We start from the raw sequence: 20,815 nt of genomic DNA, 5'->3' as shown, positions 1-20,815 counted from the left end.
AGAGGAGAGGGAAGGGTGGCAAAGAAAAGCCAGGGAAGTAAAGGAGTGGGGAAAGGGAGGAGATAAGAGTGGAAGAAATGAGGGAAGGAAATAAGAATGGAGAGGAGATGGAGAGAAGGACAGAAAATATTCAGCAGGGCAAGTGAGAGAAAGCTCGGTGAACATTTGATTGGGAAGAGGGTTAAGAGCTGAGCTGCTGAAAATGTGAAGACTAGAATGTCAAGTGGATAGAATTTCGTGAGTATTGCCTTTAGACAGGCAGGTGAAATGTTTGCTGAACTATTGCCAGTGGGTTCAAATCATCCAGAGACAAGAAATCATCTTGATAGTCAGGAACAGCATCATCAATAAATGTAAGTGACACAACACAAAGCCTGGCATCTGCAATGAATTCTTCATTCTCCTGAAATGATTCAGTGAAGCTGACCTTGATGGAGAATTCTGTCAGTTCTTGCACATGCATCCGCCAAATACATCTAGAGGCTGTCAAAGAGCAGAGACACACAGCTTGCTGACAAGACAATCAATTTAAGCACCATTGAAGGAGCTCTGAGACAATACACAATCTGGGTTGCAGAAGGAGCTGTTTCTCTGCTGACTGTAACAGTAGGAGGTGAACTGAGCACACGGCTCAATTGAGTCTGGATCCACAACAACAAAACTGTCCTTATTATTAAACTTTAATCACATTCAGGTTGGCAGATGTAGCCAAGGGAAATGTATTCAAAAGAGGAGGTGGCTTCAGAATTTGTAACTGAGTTGGAGGAGCGTTACTCGGAATCTAACCTTGTGCTGTATCTGCCCTGGGAGTGTTTGATAAGGACAGTGTAGGCGGAGATTTCATTTCAGTTTAATAGAACAGAGGAAGCTTTTCTTTCAGTTTAAAAAAAGAGGTGAAAGCTTTACTCTGTGTCTAACCTCGTGCTCTACCTGTCAGGGGAATATTTGATAAGGACAGTGGAGAGGGAGTTTTATTCTTTACTTAACATTTAAGGTCAGAGTAGTGTCATCCAGATGAGCACCAAATTGATGACCATTTTAAATCTACATATTCATTTTGGATCTACTCTCTCTGGTGTGCTGGGTGTATGGATTTAACTGAATCTCAGTCTCCACAGCAATATTCCAAACTGTGCCCAAATAATGATAGCTACTGAATAGCGCCAATGGCAGGAGATGGAACTGGAAATTCTCTTAAACCCACTCTATATTGATTTCATCAGGTGTCAGTGCTCTCAGTGGGCAGTGGGAAATCTGTCAGTGATCGGTGCCTGTTTGAAAGGAACTATAGAGGTTTGTGTTAACCCTCCATCGTTCACTTACCCCATGACCCACCCTATTCCTTGCAGCATTCAATTCTGGACACTGAAACTCTCCAGACTGAGGCACCATTATGGTCCAATGTGTTGCATTCTCACCCAGTCCAGAGATCAGAGTACAAAGTCCAGGCTGATGCCATTGTGGGCAGCACGGTGGCACAGTGGTTAGCACTACTGCCTCACAACCTCAGGAACCTGGGCTCGATTCCACCCTTGAGTGACCATCTGCGTGGAGTTTTCACATACTCTGTTGAGTCTGCTCTGGTTTTCTCCCACTGTCAGGTTAGGTGGACTGGCAATGCCAAATTGCCCACAGTGTCCAGGGATATGCAGGCTAGGTGGATTGACAGGGCAAATGCAGGATTACAGGGATAGGGTGGGATGCTCTTCGGAGGGCCAGTGTAGACTCAACAGCTGAATGGCCTGCTTCCACACTGTAGGAATTCGATGTTAAACCTCTTAAGCCCTCTCAGGGGAACACAAAAGAACCCATAGCAGTATTTGAAGAATGGTAGGAAGATTTCCAAATTAATTCCTCATCCAACTTTAATAAAAAATACTGCTTTTTGTGGTATCTCTCTGTGTGCAATCTAGCTGCCCACAGTACAACAGGGAAGAATTTGGAAGAATTTCATCAGTTATAAAGCGTTGTGGGATGAGGTGAGATTGTCAAAGGCACTATGTAAGTGCAAATCCTTTCTTCCTTCTTTATAATAGTGTGAAGTGGAGGTGAAAGAGAAGCAGCCTGTTCCTGTACAACCCAGTCATACACCAAGCCTATCTACGAGAGGGGAATTACGAATAATGTCACTTGGAGCCACAGCTTTAACCGTCATTTCAAAGAAGGTTAAAAATGATAATCTCCACACTACAGATCAACTCAATACGTGGTACCAATGCACTCATTCTGTGTCTCTTACCTGAGATGAAATACTGTTCTTTTGCTGTGAAGGAGAAAGATGAAAGATTGGTAAGTTTTGACAATGTGCATGTGCGCCCTCATTACTGCCAGTGTACACCTACAAAGCTACAAGCTGAAGACATAAATCATATTTTATATGGAGTTACTGCTGTGTCGCTGTTCATCTGAGAAAGTGGCACAGGGAGAAAGGACAGTGGACAGGGATTGGTTAAGACCAAGTATTTGGTTGCAGACCTAATGATCTTTTAAGACCATCAATATGCAACCTGACTAATTCATATGCTTAAATGATTAACAGCACTTTTAAAAATTAAACTGGTGTCTACTATTGCCTGAGGCAATAAGCCACAAGGTGCAGCTGATGGGGCTCAACATTTCTATTACCCTGGAAAAGTCTAGTTTGAATTTTTGATCATTGAGATCCCTTGCACTTGACTTGTTCTGAACCCCAATCTCCCCCAAACCCCTTTTGTCTCCTTATACACCCTACTCCAACCAAAGCAAATAGTTTCTCCCTGTCAACAGCAATGGATCTTTAATTCATTTTAATTACATCACATTTCCTTAATCTTCTATAACTGAGGGGATTCAAGCCTGGTCTATACAGCCTGTCCTCAGGACTGAATCCTTTTTCCACCCAAGAATCACTCTGGAGAAATGCTGCACTCCATCCAAGGTCAATATATCCTCCCGAAGGTTCTCTGCTTAAAGTGAGGAGTGTGTGCAAGACTCCACTCACCAAATTAACCCACTAACCAAACAGAAAATGCAGACCTATTGTTGAACTGGGGGGGAGGGGGAACACAGTGGGATAGACATCATGTTTTGGGGCTAGTATTCCAGAGGCTCAGGGTAATACTTGAGGGACATGAGTTCAAAACCCACCACAGCAGATAATGCCACTTAAATTCAAATGAATTAATGTGGAATATAAAGTTAATCTCAGCAATGGTTCATGTGCCGACTACCAGCGATTGTCCAGCTGGTTCAATAATTATCTTGAGGGATGGTCTGGTCTGGCCTACATGTGATTTCAGACCCACTGCAATATGGTTGATGTTTAACTGCTCTCTGAAGTGGCTGAACAAGCTCACTCAGTTCTTGTGGCAGTATGGGATGGGCAACAAATGTTGGCCTCAAATAAATCATAAAACAAACGTTGAAGTCAGCTTGCCCCGTGCTGGGATTTGAACGCATGACCTGCCAGGCTGTTGGTCTAAGCTTCTGGATCGCGCATCCAGTAACATAAGAAGCATGCCACTGTCCTCACGGTTTGGGAGTCCTCTCACACCAGAGCTGAAGCTTCAGACAGCAGCGTGCAGTACAATACCTGAGCAGCGGAACTTCTTGCTTTTGATCTGCCCGATCCTCTTGTTTGCCAAGCGCCGCGGACTGGCACAGCGAGCCCCACTGGTCTCAATCGGATTAGAACGGAGGTAGTCCGCAAGCCACTTGAGATGGCAGTCACAGACGAAGGGGTTTTGGGCTAGGTGCCTTGGGTGAGGGTTACAGAACCAAGACAAATTTGAGATTACACAATATTTACAGCACAGGAATAGGCCATTCAGCCCAGCTGCTCAACAATGGCAGTCACAGACGAAGGGGTTTTGGGCTAGGTGCCTTGGGTGAGGGTTACAGAACCAAGACAAATTTGAGATTACACAATATTTACCTCACAGGAATAGGCCATTCAGCCCAGCTGCTCAACAATGGTGTTTATGCTTCAAAATGCATCTAACCACCCTACTTTATCACTCTGTGTCAGCAAATCCCCCTAACCCTTGATCCCCCATGTACATGGTCGAGAGCTTGGTGCTGGAAAAGCACAACAGGTCAGGCAGCATCCAAGGAGCAGGATGATCGACATTTCAGGTATAAGCCCTTCATCAGGCCAGTTTATCAAGAATGCCGGTTCATAAATTTGGTATACTAAGGACAAACACGGGGGAGAAAAATATTACAGTGCATGAACACAATTGTAACAGAAATCACACAGCTGAGGGAGGAAACTGTGGAGAACAAATGAGGCCTGACGAAGGGCTTATGCCCAAAATGTCGATACTCCTGCTGCTTAGATGCTGCCTGACCTATTGGGCTTTTCCAGCACCACACTCTCAACTCTGACCTTCAGTGTCTGCAGCCCTCACTTTCTCCACCATGTACATGACCAACCTTCTCTCAAATACATCTATTCATCTCCACCTCCCCCTGTTGGAGGGAGTTCCACAGTATCACCATTCTCTGCATAAAGGTATTTCTCCCAGTTGGATTCGTCAGTGACTATCTTGTATTGATTTGGACCCCCAAGAGAAACATCGAACAGAATCTTGCCAACCCCTGAATCTGGAACCAGCACAGAGAATGCTGGAGAAACTCAGCAGGTCTGGCAGCATCTGTAGAGAGAGAAACAGAGTTAACATTTAAGTCCGATATGAATAGACCATGAGGAATACGGAAAGTCATATTGGACTCAAAATGTTAACTCTAGACTAATACAGCTCTGTATTTGTTTCAGATTTCGAGCATCTTCACGAGTTTGCTTTTATACAAAGAGAACCCAAGTTTGGAAAAGTGTGTTTAATATACGCTCTTTCTATGTTCACCATATCCGGGTTAGAGGTGGTATTGGCTGGCTAGTGTCACACAGTGAGAGGTGACAGCACTCCTAACATTCAGACTGTTGAGTGTTCTTTAAGATAATGACTCTGAAAAGGTTAATGCTGAAGACTGCATTTTACTCTACCCAGTCTGATGATGTCACAGAATTATTGAGTGGTCACAGTGCAGGAGGAGGCTATTCAGCCCATCATGCCTGCGATGGTTCTGTTCCCTAACTCCAATCTCCTGCCTTTTCGCTATATCCCAGAAGATGATTTCTATCCAAATAATTATCCAGTGTCCTCTTGAATGTCTCAGATGAAACTCCCTCTATCAATTTCCAGGTATGTGACATTCCCATGTCATAAGGGCTTGAGAGGTAAAGGCGAAATAGCTAAGGATCTTGAGGAAGACAGACCTAGATCTCCTTACAGCCTGTCATACTAATGTAGATATTTTCAATTGACCTGCTCAGGGTCACCTTTGGAGCAGGTGGTACTTGAACCTGGGACTCCACTTCATCAAAAGCCCTTATTATATCAATGTTGCTTGAACCTGATTGCTATCTTGCAATAAACTACACCTTGCTTAAGACTAGAGCCTCTACCACCCTGGACACAGCAGCTTGAAGATCCAAACCTAAAAGGACATCTAATCACAGAGATCAAGTGTCCAGCAGCTCACACAATGTGGTGCCAGCGTCTGTCGAATGAAGATTTAATTTGGTTGCGTTGTTACAAGATGGAAGACTCAGCAGCAGCCAATGGGGAGGCTGTTACCGAGTCATTTGACAGGCCTACCGTTAAGCTCTGAAATAGTGCAGGTATCTCGGCTGGCCACAGTCATTCACCGTTAGCAGGGGCTCTGCAGACTTTACTGTATCCTCACTGCTCTAACAATCTGCAGTGCTCACACTGGTTCCATAGGGGAAGCCTCATTAAGGACTGCATTTCACAGGTTCCCTCCAACTCGGGGCCGTCTGACCTGAGTGAGGTCAAAACCCTGACAGGTACAGATGACTGGAATTTTCAAGGAATTTTAAGTCATGGTCATTTTCTCCTTCCTTTGTAACAGTGAAGATTTTCATTCATTAAAACAAAGTGAAGTAGATAACCATAATCCATGAAGGAGCAGCGATGCTCCCTCCCTCACAGAGGGACAATTGGTGATATGTAGCTTAACGGGTAGCACTCAGCAAGCATGGGGTAAGAGGGGGCAGTAGACCTCAACGAACTATTACATGGCCAGTGCAGGAATTGATCCCACACCACTGGTACCCTGCTGCATCACACGCTAAGCACCCAGCCAACTGCCTTACCGAACCTTTACACCTACCAACCCACCCTCAACCACCCTACATCCCTCCAGTGAGTAGGTTAGAAACATCACTAAAATAATCCACAGTCTATGAACAAGAAGGCTGTAATAGTGTCCATACAGAGTCTGGATGGCCCGGAGTGAGGTGAAAGTCCCTTTAGCCAGTGTCTGGATCTTGTTGTCATATAGCGAGAGGAGACTGAGGTTTTGCAGATCTTGAAAAGCATCGGCTCGAATGCAGTTGATTTTATTAGCGTTCAGGAGTCTGAAGAGAAATGGGATGCAGCATTATTGAAATGGCTTGCAAGGACTGAATGCCTGTCTGTCTCCACATAACGTTCCAAGAGGCCATTTAGTCCATTGTGCCAATGGCAGCTCTTTCAGAAAGGTATCCCAATCAGGATCCACTCTCCCTTATTGTTCCCCATGGCCATGCAAATCTTAGTGCTGCCAAGAATTTATCCAATTCTGCACTGAAAAACCCAACCGAGTCTACTTCCACTGTCCTTTCAGACTGCGCATCCCAGATCGCAACTTTCTTGGTAGAAAAAAAACTGATTACTTTTAGTTCTTCTGCCAAATGTCCTAAATCTGAGTCCTTTAGTTCTCACCTTCCCCCACGGGAAACAGCTTCTCTATACTTACATTAATCCATGATTTTGAACATCCCAATTAAATCTCCGCCTAACCTTTTCTCCTCTAAGGAGAAGAATCCTGGATTCTCTCAGCTTGCTTTGTTACTGGAGTCCCTCTGTCCTATACCACTCTCTTAAATCTCTCTTGAACCAGCTCCAAGGCCTTGACATCCTTCCTAAAGTGAGGCCTAATCAGTAATTTATAAAGGCTTAACATTCTTGTATTTGTACTCTATTCCTCAATTTATAAAGGGAAGGATTCAATATGCCTTTCTAACAGCCTTCTCAATAGGGTTTGTGAAGCCTGGAGGTTTACTCTGGGTCCTCCAAGCTTCCAATGGGTATAACAAAGAGCTTTGAGATTCCTGTTCACTTTTTCACCCATTGACAGTCTGTCCATTCACCAAAACCCACCCCTCCGACACAGACCAAAGCCTCCCACATTTGGAACCTATGTATTTTGTAGGAACTCCGATATACGCCTGATTCACTGGTGGGTTTCAACCAAACTGACCAGCAATGTGGACCTGTGCGACAATGGCAAACCGACACAATGAAGGTACTGTCCCCTGTTCCTGGGCAGCACTGTGGCCCTATAACCTCTGGGTGGAAGGTGTTTGGACTTTAACTAAAGAGTTCTCCTCCCTCACACCGTCGCAAAATAGTGATTTTACTTTTTACGCTCGGAGGTCAAACACTCACAGGAGCTGTAGAGCGTAGAGTCCTTCAAACACTCCTTTCGGGAGTTCGTTGATTTTGTTTCCGTACAGGACCCTGGAAGTGGAAGAGGTAAAGGAAAGATAAAGACAGGAAAATGATAATTGGAGGGGGTGGAGGTGAAAAGCAATGGCCACTCTCACTTGCAGCCAAGGCATTTTGGGGCAAGGTGAAGATGCCCACAATCAGTCTGGTGTTGTGATTACCAGCTGCCCTGGTGAACAACAGGTTGAGTGACATGAAACGTCCTCTTTATTTCACATCTTATGGCCCCTCGTCTGACTAATACTCACAGAGAATTAAGTGAACGCAGCCCCTGGAAAGCATCAGGTGCAATCTCAGCGATCTGGTTGTTGCTGAGATCTCTGAAAGAAAGGAGAAAGCTTTTAGAACATTGATTCTTTCAAATACATTTACACTCTGACTCTGAGATGTGCACACTATTGGTGAGACCAGTATTTACTGGTCATCCTTAGGTACACTTGAGAAGGTGGTGGTCAGCTGCTTTCTTGAACCAACGCAGTCCATCTGGTGAAGATACACTCATGATACTGTTAGGAAGGGGCTTCCAGGAATTTGACCCAGTGACACTGAAGGACTGGCAATGTATTTCCAAGTCAGCACGGTGAGTGGCTCGGAGAGGAACTTGCAGGTGGTGCTGTTCTCATATCTCTGCTGACTTTGTCATTCTCAGTAGTGTAGGTCACCTGTTTGGAAGGTGCCCTGGTAAGTTGCTGCAGTTTAGTTTGTAGATGGTACTCGCTACTGCTACTGTGCATCAGTGCTGGAGGAGGGAGTGGATGTTTAAGTTGATTGATAAGGTGCCAATCAAGTGGGCTGTTTTATCTTGGATGGTGTTGAACTTCTTGGTGTTGTTAGAGTTGCACTAATCCAGGCAAGGGTAATCTGTGTTTAGATCAGATCAGATCAGATTAGATTCCCTACAGTGTGGAAACAGGCCCTTTGGCCCAACCGACCCTCCGAAGAGTAACCCACCCAGAACCATTTCTCTCTGACCAATGCACCATGGGCAATTTAGCATGGCCAATTCACCTAACCTGCATATCTTTGGACTGTGGGAGGAACACCCGGAGGAAACCCACGCAGACACGGGGAGAACGTGCAAACTCCACACAGTCAGTCGCCTGAGGCGGGAATTGAACCTGGGACCCTGGCGCTGTGAGGCAGCAGTGCTAACCACTGAGCCACCGTGGAAAGTTACCAGGAGAACTATCATGCTACTCTTTTGCACAATATAGTACAGTGCCTAGTACTGAGGTACAAACATACTTACCCGATCTGTGATGAGCCAATACATTCTGCCTTAATGTGATTGATTTAACTGAAGTTAGTCAAATCATTTCCATACACTTTGTAACTTTTTCAAACTGTTCAATACTTCTCTATGTTTTATTCATGATTTCCTTATAGAAGGTTGAAAGGGCTGAGACACTTAGAGTCATAGAGTCATAGAGATGTACAGCATGGAAACAGACCCTTCGGTCCAACCTGTCCATGCCGACCAGATATCCCAACCCAATTTAGTCCCGCTTGCCAGCACCTGGCCCATATCCCTCCAAACCCTTCCTATTCATATACCTATCCAAATGTCTCTTAAATGTTGCAATTGTACCAGCCTCCACCACTTCCTCTGGCAGCTCATTCCATACACGTACCACCCTCTGTGTGAAAACGTTGCCCCTTAGGTCTATTTTATATTTTTCTCCTCTCACCCTAAACCTATGCCCTCTAGTTCTGGACTCCCCCACACCAGAGAAAAGACCTTGTCTATTTATCCACTGTCCCTCATGATTTTATAACCCTCTATAAGGTCACTCCTCAGCCTCCAATGCTCCAGGGAAAACAGCCCCAGCCTATTCAGCCTCTCCCTATAGCTCAAATCCTCCTATAGCAACATCCTTGTAAATCTTTTCTGAACCCTTTCAAATTTCACACCATCTTTCCGATAGGAAGGAGACCTTCTTGAAGAGAGAAATCTGAGCAGTGACTGGATCGACATATTTAAAAAGGCGCATGGTGTGGACACAGCGAAGGTGTTTTTGCTCATGGGGGAGATGGGAATTAGGAGCTAAGGCAGTCATCCAATAAAACCACTCGCTTTACCCAGAGAGAAGTGAGAGGGTGGAACTCGCAGCCACAGGCATTGGCTGAGGAGACCAGTATCAGTACAGTTAAGGGATAATGTGAGAGAGAGGAAAGAAGAATATGCAGACAAGGTGAAGTGAAATAGGATGAGACGAGGCTCATCTGGACCATAAACACCAGCATAAAATGTTTGGGCTGAATGGCCTGAGTCCTGTTCTGTAGACTCAATATAAGGGAGCTATCTGCTTCAAGAAACAGGTGCATCAGCTAGTTCTCTGGGATCACTGATCGTGACTCACATCTTTTCGTTATCCTGTCACGGGATGAGAGCATCACTGCAAGGCTAGCGTCTATCATCCATCCCTAACTGCCTTTGAATGGAATGGCTTGTTAGGCCATTTCAGAATGGCCTTCGCTGTGTCCACACCATGCGCCATTTGTGCTGATCAACTCCAACGATGCAGCATTGTTAAAATGCTGTTTCGACCACTGCTTAAAAGAAGGTTTAGGGGTGACTTGATAGAGGTGTACAAGATGATTAGGGGTTTAGATAGGGTCGACAGTGAGAATCTTTTTCCACGTATGGAGTCAGCTATTACAAGGGGGCATAGCTTTAAATTAAGGGGGGGTAGGTATAGGACAGATGTTAGGGGTAGGTTCTTTACTCAGCGAGTCGTGAGTTCATGGAATGTCCTGCCAGTAGCAGTGGTGGACTCTCCCTCATTATGGGCATTTAAGCGGGCATTGGATAGGCATATGGAGGATAGTGGGCTAGTGTAGGTTAGGTGGACTAGGATCGGCGCAACATCGAGGGCCGAAGGGCCTGTACTGCGCTGTATTCTTCTATGTTCTATGTTCTATGTTCTAGAAGGCAGTCAAGAGTGTGGCGCTGGTAAAGCACTGTAGGTCAGGCAGCCTCCAAGGAGCAGGAGAATTGACATTTTGGGAAAGAGCCTTTCATCAGGCCTATCACCGAAACGTCGATTTCCCTGCTCCTCGGATGCTGCCTGACCTGCTGGGCTTTTCCAGCACCACTCTAATCTAGATTCTAATCTTCAGCATCTGCAGTCACCACTTTCTCCCATTTTAGAAAACAGTTAAGAATCATCTGCATTGCTGTGGCTCTGAAGTCACATTATAGGCCAGACTGGGAAAGGACACCAGGGTGTTTTTTTTTCAACAATGATTGATGACAGTTGTCATGGTCACCATCACTAGGACTGGCTTTATAATTCCTAATTTATTAATTGAATTTAAATTCCACCAGCTGCCGCGGTGAGATTCGAACCTGTGGCCCTCAGAACTACTGGCTCAGCGACATTACCATTCTGTCATCATCTCCGCCTCATGAATGAAAGAACCATTTTAAAAAGATTGCAGATACATCCCCTGGGCTGGATAGCTGCTTATTGTTTAAACTCGGGCAGGGTCCTGAGGGAGGGCAGGGAAGAGGCAAGAATTGAGGTGTAAAAGGGCTTCCTTCTGCTGCCCTTAATCTAACAGATGGTACAGCGAGGGGAGAGAGTCAACACCAGAACCCATTCAGCAGCTACCGTCAGTTAATTTTACACGGGGTATTAAATATTCATGAAAGGATGTTAGATTCGCTTGAGTGGGGACCTGTCCATGTGGGTTGTTTTATCCATCTATTGTCTTTCTAGCCTGACAAACATTACAGTCAGTATACAAAACCTTGGTTAAAGCACTTCCAGAGTACTGTGTACAATTCTGGCTGCCACAGCAAAGGGAGTATATCACAGAATCTCTAAAGCTTGGAAGCAGGCTATTCAACCCATCGGGTTCACACCAAAACTCTGACAAGCATCCCATCCAGTCCCGCATTACCCTATCCCTGCATTTCCCATGGCCAATCCACTCTAACCTGCACATATTTCGACTGTGGCAGGAAACTGGAGCATCCAGGAGGAAATCCACGCAGACATGGGGGAAATGTGCAAAATGGACAGTCAACCCGAGGGTACAACTGAACCCAGGTCCCTGGTGATGTAAGGCAACAGCAGAAGGTTACAAAGGGTCCCTGGTTTAGGTTATGAGGAGAAGTTTTTAAAAACTAGACTAGTATTAGAGGTTAAAGGGTGATTTGATTCTGAATGAAGACTTGGAGAGAGTGAATTCATGCACGTGGGATTGGTGGTGGCAGAAGATGAAAGCATGGGATTGGAATTTTAAGCAATGGATTGGGTATGGTTGCAATAAGCAGAAGATGTGTAGTGGAAGGTCACATGATAGAAAAGACTTATTGAAACTGAAAAGAAGAATTATGAGACAGCTGTTATGTAGTGTAGAAACAAGGGCGCCCTCAAAGGAGAGGAAAAATAACTTACAACAGTAATGAGATACAATTGCTGAGATGGATTTGTAGCATTAGCAAGAAAGGGCAAATATTGAACCAGCACATCAGGGGTTCAGTGAAGATACTGGGAGCATCAAAGACAGGAGCTGGGAAGAGATTGAAATGGGTGAAAGTGGGGACTGTAGATGCTGGAGATCAGAGTCAAGAGTGTGGTGCTGGAAAAGCACAGCATAGTTCAGGCAGCATCGAAGGAGCAGGAGAGTCGACACTTCGGGCAAAAGCCCTTTCTGGTTATCTGTTACAGAGAGAGAGAGAATGTGGTGAGGTGAGTGATGGAGCCAGGTAGAAGACAAAGGGGAAGGCTGGCCAAATGGAAAGATGTGATGGTGAGAAACTTAAACCGAGTTGGAAAAGGAATGAGAGATTGATGAGAGGAGATGGAGAAGGGTGATCAACCAACATTGCATATCCCCAAGGGACATGGGAGAGGCTGAAAGAAGAAGACATAATTTAGTTGAGATTTTTAGGATATTTGTAAGGATTCAATTGAGTAGATAAAAACACTGGTGTGGGAGGTATGTCCAAGGGAACATAACCTTGAAACAAACCCAACCTGCAAGGAAGAGATGGATGATTAAAGTGTGGAACATTCTTCCATAAAACAGGGTTGATGCTGGGAAGCTGATTGATCATTTTACAGCTGAGATCAATAGATTTTTATTTGTCAGAGTATGAAGCCAAGATGGTCACAGATCAGCCACAATTGCATTTGAAGGGCCGAATGACCTCCTCCTGTTCCTCTGCATCTCTAAGTCTTCTGTTGCTGAAAGAAAGGCAAAGTATCTGCAAGACATCTTGGTTCATAATTGATCATGTAACAGGGGTCAAGTGGACCTAGCTATCACCATGGAATCCCTGTGGATGAAAATGTGGAAGGAGATAAGGGATGAAACTGGCCACATTCTCTAGTCCTGCTGAGTATCATGGTTCTCATTGATCTTAGGTGTCCATGGCAATCACCTGAAAGCAGCAGTGGCCCACCTTTTAACTTTATACTTCTAATGGATGGAGGTGTTGTCAGCATTTATTGCCCATCCCTAATTTCCCCTGAGCAGGTAATGGTATTGAGCCACTTGCTTGAATGTATACTGAGTAGTTTGTTATTTCAGAGGGCATTTCAGAGTGGGTCTGGAGTCACATGTATGCTAGATCAGTTAAAGACAATAGACTTCCTTCTCTAAAGGACATCAGTGAACCAGATGGGTTTTTTTTTAACAGAAATTTGATAGTTTCCTAGTCATCATTACCAGGACTAGCTTTTTGTTCCAGATTTATTTAATTAACAAAGGAGGTAATGGCCCATTGGCATTATCACTAGCCTATTCGTCCATAGATCCAGATGATGTTCTGGATACCTGGGTTCAATTCCTATGTAGTGGGATATTTTTTGAGTCTGGAACTAAGATTCTAATGATGGCCATGAAACTATTGTCAATTGTTGGAAATTGTTGTCTGGTTCATTAAGCAAAAAATAAACAGTTCCGAGAAAGGGTCACTGGAGCTGAAATGTTCACTCTGCTTTCTCTCCACTGATGCTGCCAGACCTGCTGAGTTTTCCCACCTACTTCTATTTGTGTTCCATCTGCTTCATTAACAGTCCTCCCTACACAATCTGGCCGACACGTGACTCCAGACCCACAGCAAAGTGGCTGACTTTTAACAGCTTAAATGCTGGTCTAACTAGCGATGCCCATGTTCCGTGAGTGAATAAAGAAAAACTGAACCTAAGTCCCCAATTACAACGGGGAGTTTTGAACTGAATTCCAAAACAGTAGCCCAGGCATAGCCACTATATCACTGTTTCCAGGTTCACCCCACACCCTTCTGTGACGATCGGGCCATGAACACTGACTACCTTTGACAGTTCAGCAGTGACCTAACGAACAGCCCTTGATGGAGGCTGCTGGATCACAAAGATCAGTGTGCATTTTCTTTTAAATATGATGCCAGCGAAGGTGGTGGAGGTGGATTTCATAGCAATGGCAGATAATAGAGCTGGCAGGGAACAGAGGGATATGGACCGCGTAGAGGCAAAAGGATTCTAGTTTAAAACTGTGTCATGTGTCAGCGCAGGCTTGGTGGGCCGAACGGCCTGTCCTGTGCTATACTGTTTGTTGTATCTTTGTTTTTTGTTGTAAATTAGTTGCGTAGGGAGGCAAGGCAAAGGAGAAGGAATGTTTCTCAAGATTCCACTGCTGAGCAAAGCTGGTGATGCACAAAGAGTTATATGGCACACCACCTCAGGAAGAAGGAATAAGCAGAGGAAATCTCAATGCACCAACATGTCCTTGCAATTAAGTAAAGCTGATCTCTTTGATAAAGTATATATGACAGTGAGGAAGGGGTTTGGTTTGCTTTCCTTTATTGGTCAGAGTATCGAGTACAGGAGATGGGAGGTCATGTTGCGGCTGTATAGGACATTGGTTAGGCCACTGTTGGAATATTGCATGCAATTCTGGTCTCCTTCCTATCGGAAAGATGTGGTGAAATGTGAATGGGTTCCGAAAAGATTTACAGGGATGTTGCCAGGGTTGGAGGATTTGAGCTATAGAGAGAGGCTAGGGCTGTTTTCCCTGGAGCGTCGGAGGCTGAGGGGTGACCTTATAGAGGTTTATAAAATCATGAGGGGCATGGATAGGATAAATAGACAAAGACTTTTCCCTGAGGCAGGGGAGTCCTGAATTAGAGGGCATAGGTTTAGGGTGAGAGGGGAAAGATATAAAAGAGACCTAAGGGGCAACATTTTCATGCAGAGGGTGGTACGTGTATGGAATGAGCTGCCAGAGGAAGTAGTGGAGGTTACTACAATTGCAACATTTAAAAGGCAAGTGGATGGGTATATGAACAGGAAGAGTTTGGAGGGATATGGGCCGGGTGCTGGCAGGTGGGACTAGATTGGGTTGGGATATCTGGTCGGCATGGACAAGTTGGACCGAAGGGTCTGTTTCCATGCTGTACATCTCTATGACTCTATAAAGCTTTTGGTCGCCTGTCCTTATATCTGCTTCAGTGTTAAACATTGTTTTGATCAGAGGAGAATAGCAGGTGCTAAATGGGCAATACAAATTCAACAGGTGGAGGCCATTCAGTCCCTCGAGACTGTACTGTTAGTCCATCACATCAACTGCAATTATGAGCCTTTGCTCCCTGTTAGTGCTTACGCCATGACCTATATAATCTGAGTCTTAAAATCTTCAATTGATCCTCCCACCCCTAGTATTCCCAATCATTATTTCCAAGCTTCCCCCATCCTTTGCATGAAAAGTTGTTCCCTCATTTAGCTCCTCTTTGTCCCAGCTCTAGCTTTAAGGTTCTGCCCCCCTGTTCTTTTCTTTTCATCAGAAAAAAAATAGTTTTTCTTAATTTTTCTGGTCGAATCTCTGAACACCGTGGTCAGACTACCTGCTCAGTCTTCAACAATCATGGGGATATAAATCGGGATTTATCCAGTCTTCACTAACAATGTAAGCATTTTGTGATTCAAGTGAATGTGCACTGCTGTACCCTCCAAAGTGGCTACAGCATCCCTCATCTTCTAACTGCAGGGTGAGGTCTGGGGAACGAGAGACCAGACTACTAAGTGTGATTAAAACATGATCTGTGAAGACCCAGATAAGGATGCAAGAGAATAAAAGGCATTCAGAGAGAGAAAAGTATAATTTCCAGCAAGATTTCAATGGTCCACTGAACAACTGCAGTCTCTAAAGAAAAGGTATTAACCTGTTGCATGCTGATCACCATAGTAACCAGTGCTTGAGTGGATGTTTCTCTGCTTCTTTCTTATCTCTCTGTCTCCTGCCTGATCCTATTTATCATTTATCAGGCTCTTGTGCCTGAAAAATTAATGATCAGGTATTTGAGAGAACAACATAACCTCTTCGACCTTGAGCCTGCCACTTCAGTATCTCTGTAAAGACTGCAGCTTAAATAATTATTTTTTAAAGGGACAAGTTATAAACCTGCTCCTCCACATGCAACTACAATTTGCAGTTATATAACAACCTCGATGTCAGAAAGTACCTCAGAAAAACCGTTATGCACAATGATTGACAATCAGCCATGAAAGGCGTGTTGGATAGAGAGGGCTTTCCTTTTGGTTTAAAAGAGCAGAAGAAGCATTATTCTGTATCTAATCCCATGCAGATCCTCTCCATGGAGTGTTTGATGGGGACAGTGTAGTGGAAGCTTTACCCTGTATCGAACCCCTTACGGTCCCTGTCCTGGGAATGTTGGATGGGGATAGTGTAATGGAAGCTTTACCCTGTATCGGACCCCATATGGTCCCTGTCCTGGGAATGTTGGATGGGGACAGTGTAGTGGAAGCTTTACCCTGTATCGAACCCCTTACGGTCCCTGTCCTGGGAGTGTTTGATAGGGACAGTGTAGAGAGAGCATTACTCTGTATCTAACCCCGTACTGTCCCTGTCCTCGGAGTGTTTGATAAGGACAGTGTAGTGGAAGCTTTACTCTGTATCTAACCCATTGCGGCCCCTGTCCTGGCAGTGTTTGATGGGAACAGTGTAGAGAAGCTTTATTTTCAGTTTAAACAAGTAGAGAGAGCACTATTGCGTTACTTACCCCATTCTGTACCTTTCCACTGAGTGTTTGATGGGGACAGTGCAGAAATAACTTTACTTTCTGTTTAAAACAATACAGCCAGCTTTACGTTCCATTTAAAAGAGTAGAGTTTGCTATACTCTGTACCTAACCTTGTGCTGCACCTTTTCTGAGAGTGTTTGATGGGACAATGTAGAGACAACTTTATCATCAATTTAAAAAGTAGAGCTTTTCTCTGTGCCTGTCCTGGGAGAGTTCAGCAGGGACAGTGTAGCTGCCTGAGGAGTATTCAATGTTTGTTGAAATAACACTTAGACCTCCTAAAAGATTTAAGTGCTAATCATAAATGTTCATTTTTTAAATTGACCAGACAATCATTGATTAAGAATGAGGGATGTACTTACATACGCCGGAGCTTCTTATATGGAGTAAATGTTCCTGGTGGAACTGATTTAATTCCATTCTGTTCCAAACGTCTGAAAATGAAAGTCAAATTGAACAATGAGGATGATTCCAAACACAAAGGCTGTTTGGGAGTTCTAAGTGTGAACCTTGCTGAACAGAAAACATGCTGATGAAGCTTTTCATCTTGTACTCTTAAGAATGCTAGTTTTCAAATAAACACTACAATTTACACTTCTTTGATTGTTTATAATAGACAGAACACAGGTTATACTCAACCAGGTCATGTCTGCAAAACTTCAAACAAACATCTGCTGATTTTGCGATTGGACAGCATTAACTGAATAATCTTGAGTACATTAATAGCTATGATGTGGTTCCACTATTTAAGAAACGTGGTAAGAAAAAGCCAGGAAACTGTAGACCAATGAGCCTGACATCAGTGGTGCAAAGTTGTTGGAGGGAATCTTGTGGGACAGGATTTGCATGCATTTGGAAAGGCAAGGACTGATTAGGGATAGTCAGCGTGGCTTTGTGCGTGGGAAATCATGTCTCACGAACTTGAGTTTTTTGAAGAAGTAACAAAGAGGATTGATGAGGGCAGAGCGGTAGATGTGATCTATATGGACTTCAGTAAGGTGTTAGACAAGGTTCCTCATGGTAGACTGGTAAGTAAGGTTAGATCACATGGAATACAGGGAGAACTAGCCATTTGGATACAGAACTGGCTTGAAGGTAGAAGACAGAGGGTGGTGGTGGAGGATTGCCTTTCAGACTGGAGGCCTATGACCAGTGGAATGCCACAAGGATCGGTGCTGGGTCCACAGCTTTTTGTCATTTATATAAATGATTTGGATGTGAATGTAGGAGGTATGGTTATAAGTTTGCAGATGACATCAAAATTGGAGGTGTAACGGACAGCGAAGAAGGTGACCTCAGATTACGACCAGATCTTGATCAGATGGGTCAACGGGCCGAGGAGTGGCAGATGGAGTTTAATTTAGATAAATATGAGGTGCTGAATTTTGGAACGGCAAATCAGAGCAGGACTTATACACTTACTGTTAAGGTCCTGGGGAGTGTTGCTGAACAAAGAGACCTTGGAGTGCAGGTTCATAGTTTCTTGAAAGTGGAGTCTCAGGTAAATAGGATAGCGAATAAGGCATTTAGTACACTTTCCTTTATAGGTCGGAGCACTGAGTATAGGAGTTGGGGGGTCATGTTGTGGCTTACAGAACATTGATTTGGCCACTTTTGTAATATTGTGTGCAGTTCTGGTCTCCCTTCTACAGGATGTTGTGAAACTTGAAAGGGTTCAGTAAAGATTTACAAGGATGTTGCCAGGGTTGGAGGGTTTGAGCTACAGGGAGAGGCTGAATAGGCTGGGGCTGTTCTCCCTGGAGCATTGGAGGTTGAAAGGGGTGACCTTATCGAGGCTTATAAAATCATGAGGGGCATGGTTAGATAAATAGACAAGGTCTTTCCCTGGATTCAGGGAGTCCAGAACTAGAGGGTTTAGGTTTAGGGTGACAGGAGAAAGATTTCAAAGTGACCTAAGGGGCACCTTTTTCACGCAGATGGTGGTGTGTGTATGGAATGAGCTGCCAGACGAAGTGGTGGAGGCTGGTACAATTATAACATTTAAAAGTCATCTGGATGGGTATATGAATAGGAAGGGTTTGAAGGATTATGGGCCAAGTGCTGGCAGATGGGACTAGATTTATTTAGGATATGTGGTCGGCATGGACAAGTTGGACCAGGGGATCTGTTTCCATACTGTATATTTCTATGACTCTATACTAACAAGAGTTCAAGCTCGTAACATGGTCATTGATGTATGCAAACATTCTTACACACAGATCCATTCTCTGCAGATAAAAATATATTTGCTCAAACATTGGGCCATTTGTGAATTACCCAGAAGCTTAAGGCACATCTAATTCCCAATTGCTTTCTCCATGGCAATGCCTTGGTTCTTTAGAGTCAACTTGTCAATCAATCAACTACCTTTCCTCTTGTAGTATGACAGCATGGTATGACACCATGGTGGCTCAGTGGTAGGCATCGCTGCCTCATAGTGTCAGGGACCCAGGTTTGATTCCAGCCTTGGGAGACTGTCTGTATGGGGTTTGCTCCGCGTGTCTGCATGAGTTTCCTACTGATGTCCAAAGATGGATTGGCCAAGCTAAATTGTCCAAGGATGTGGAGGCTAGGTGGATTAGCATTGGGAAATGTAGGGTTACAGGGACTGGGTGGGATGCTCTTCGAGGGTTGCTGTGGTCTCAATGGGCTGAATGGCCTGCTTCCACACTGTAATACTTGTTTGAAATTTGGCATTCTTTCATTTGTCCTGACGTGTGCTCTCTTTTGAGCAATCAGGTTGCAAATTACTGTAAGCAATATATGTTACAAATACTTCACAGTCACACATCAAATTCCCCACTTCGGTTGGTCAGTGCAAATATAGTGTGTTTAAGATGAATATTTGAACAGGAAGTAAGAGAATTTAAATGCAGCCCGTTTGGTAACATAACATCAGAACAAATTATGGCAAACAAATTCTCTTCCTTCTCCTCTGATTCTTATCCCTCTTCTAGTTGTTGAACCTTTGACCTTGTGCTGAGACCAGTCCTAATTTTGTCCAGTTATAAGTTTGATAGCATTACAGCTGTGCTGAGGGAGAATAGTCCCGGAAATACATCCAGGGAGGTTATTTGGGTGGAACTGAGAAATATGAAAAGGATGATCACCTTATTGGGATTGCATTATAGACCCCCCAATAGTCAGAAGGAAATTGAGAAACAAATTTGGATGGAGATCTCAGCTATCTGTAAGAATAATAGGGTGATTATGGTAGGGCCTTTAACTTTCCAAACATCGACTGGGACTGCCATAGGGTTAAGGGTTTAGATGGAGAGAAATGTTTTAATTGTGTACAAAAAAAAACTTTCTGATTCAGTATGTGGATGTACCTACTAGAGAAGGTGCAAAACTTGACCTACTCTTGGGAAATAAGGCAGGGCAGGTGACTGAGGTGTCAGTGGGAAAGCACTTTGAGGCCAGCGACCATATTTCTATTAGTTTTAAAATAGTGATGGAAAAGGATAGACCAAATCTAAAAGTTGAAATTCTAAATTGAAGGAAGGCGAATTTTGATGGTATTAGGCAAGAACTTTCAAAAGCTGATTGGGGGCAGATGTTCGCAGGTAAAAGGATGGCTGGAAATTGGGATAAGATGAGCTGAGATAACGAGATGGAAATGTGTTGCTGGAAAAGCGCAGCAGGTCAGGCAGCATCTATGGAACAGGAGAATCGACGTTTCGGGCATTAGCCCTTCTTCAGGAACTCTGACTCTGAGATAACGAGAGTCCAGAGAAAGAATATTCCTGTTAGGGTGAAAGGAAAGGCTGGTAGGTATAGGGAATGCTGGATGACTAAAGAAATTGAGGGTTTGGTTAAGAAAAAGAAGGAATCATATGTCAGGTATAGACAGGATAGATCAAGTGAATCCTTAGAAGAGTATAAAGGCATTAGGAGTACCTTAAGAGGGAAATCAGGGCACAAAAAGGGGATAAGGAGTCGCAGGTAGATAGGATAGTGAAGATGGCATTTGGTATGCTTTCTTCTATTGGTCAGAGTATTGAGTACAGGAGTTCGGAGGTCATGTTGTGGCTGTACAGGATATTGGTTAGGCCACTGCTGGAATATTACGTGCAATTCTGGTTTCCTTCCTATTGGAAAGATGTTGTGAAACTTGAAAGAGTTCAGAAAAGATTTACAAGAATGTTGCCAGGGTTGGAGGATTTGAGCTATAGGGAGAGGCTGAACAGTCTGGGGCTGTTTTCTCTGGAGCATCGGAGGCTGAGGG

The 20,815-nt window shown here is 44.2% G+C and overlaps 1 protein-coding gene across 1 annotated transcript in view; it reads right to left on the bottom strand.

Moving 5' to 3' along the window:
• Nucleotides 1-20,815, bottom strand: part of LOC122561411 (slit homolog 1 protein-like) — a 201,017-nt gene that overhangs the window by 31,510 nt on the left and 148,692 nt on the right. Inside the window, exons 9-14 of the mRNA XM_043713173.1 lie at nt 16,950-17,021; nt 7,802-7,873; nt 7,494-7,565; nt 6,278-6,421; nt 3,572-3,735; nt 2,240-2,263 (exon numbers count right to left, since the gene is read on the bottom strand). Of these exons, the coding sequence (XP_043569108.1) occupies nt 2,240-2,263; nt 3,572-3,735; nt 6,278-6,421; nt 7,494-7,565; nt 7,802-7,873; nt 16,950-17,021 (548 nt within the window). The remainder of the gene's footprint in view (nt 1-2,239; nt 2,264-3,571; nt 3,736-6,277; nt 6,422-7,493; nt 7,566-7,801; nt 7,874-16,949; nt 17,022-20,815) is intronic.

Source organism: Chiloscyllium plagiosum, chromosome 22, assembly GCF_004010195.1.
Source record: "Chiloscyllium plagiosum isolate BGI_BamShark_2017 chromosome 22, ASM401019v2, whole genome shotgun sequence".
Lineage (NCBI taxonomy): Eukaryota > Metazoa > Chordata > Chondrichthyes > Orectolobiformes > Hemiscylliidae > Chiloscyllium > Chiloscyllium plagiosum.
This window is presented reverse-complemented; position numbering and strand designations above follow the sequence as displayed.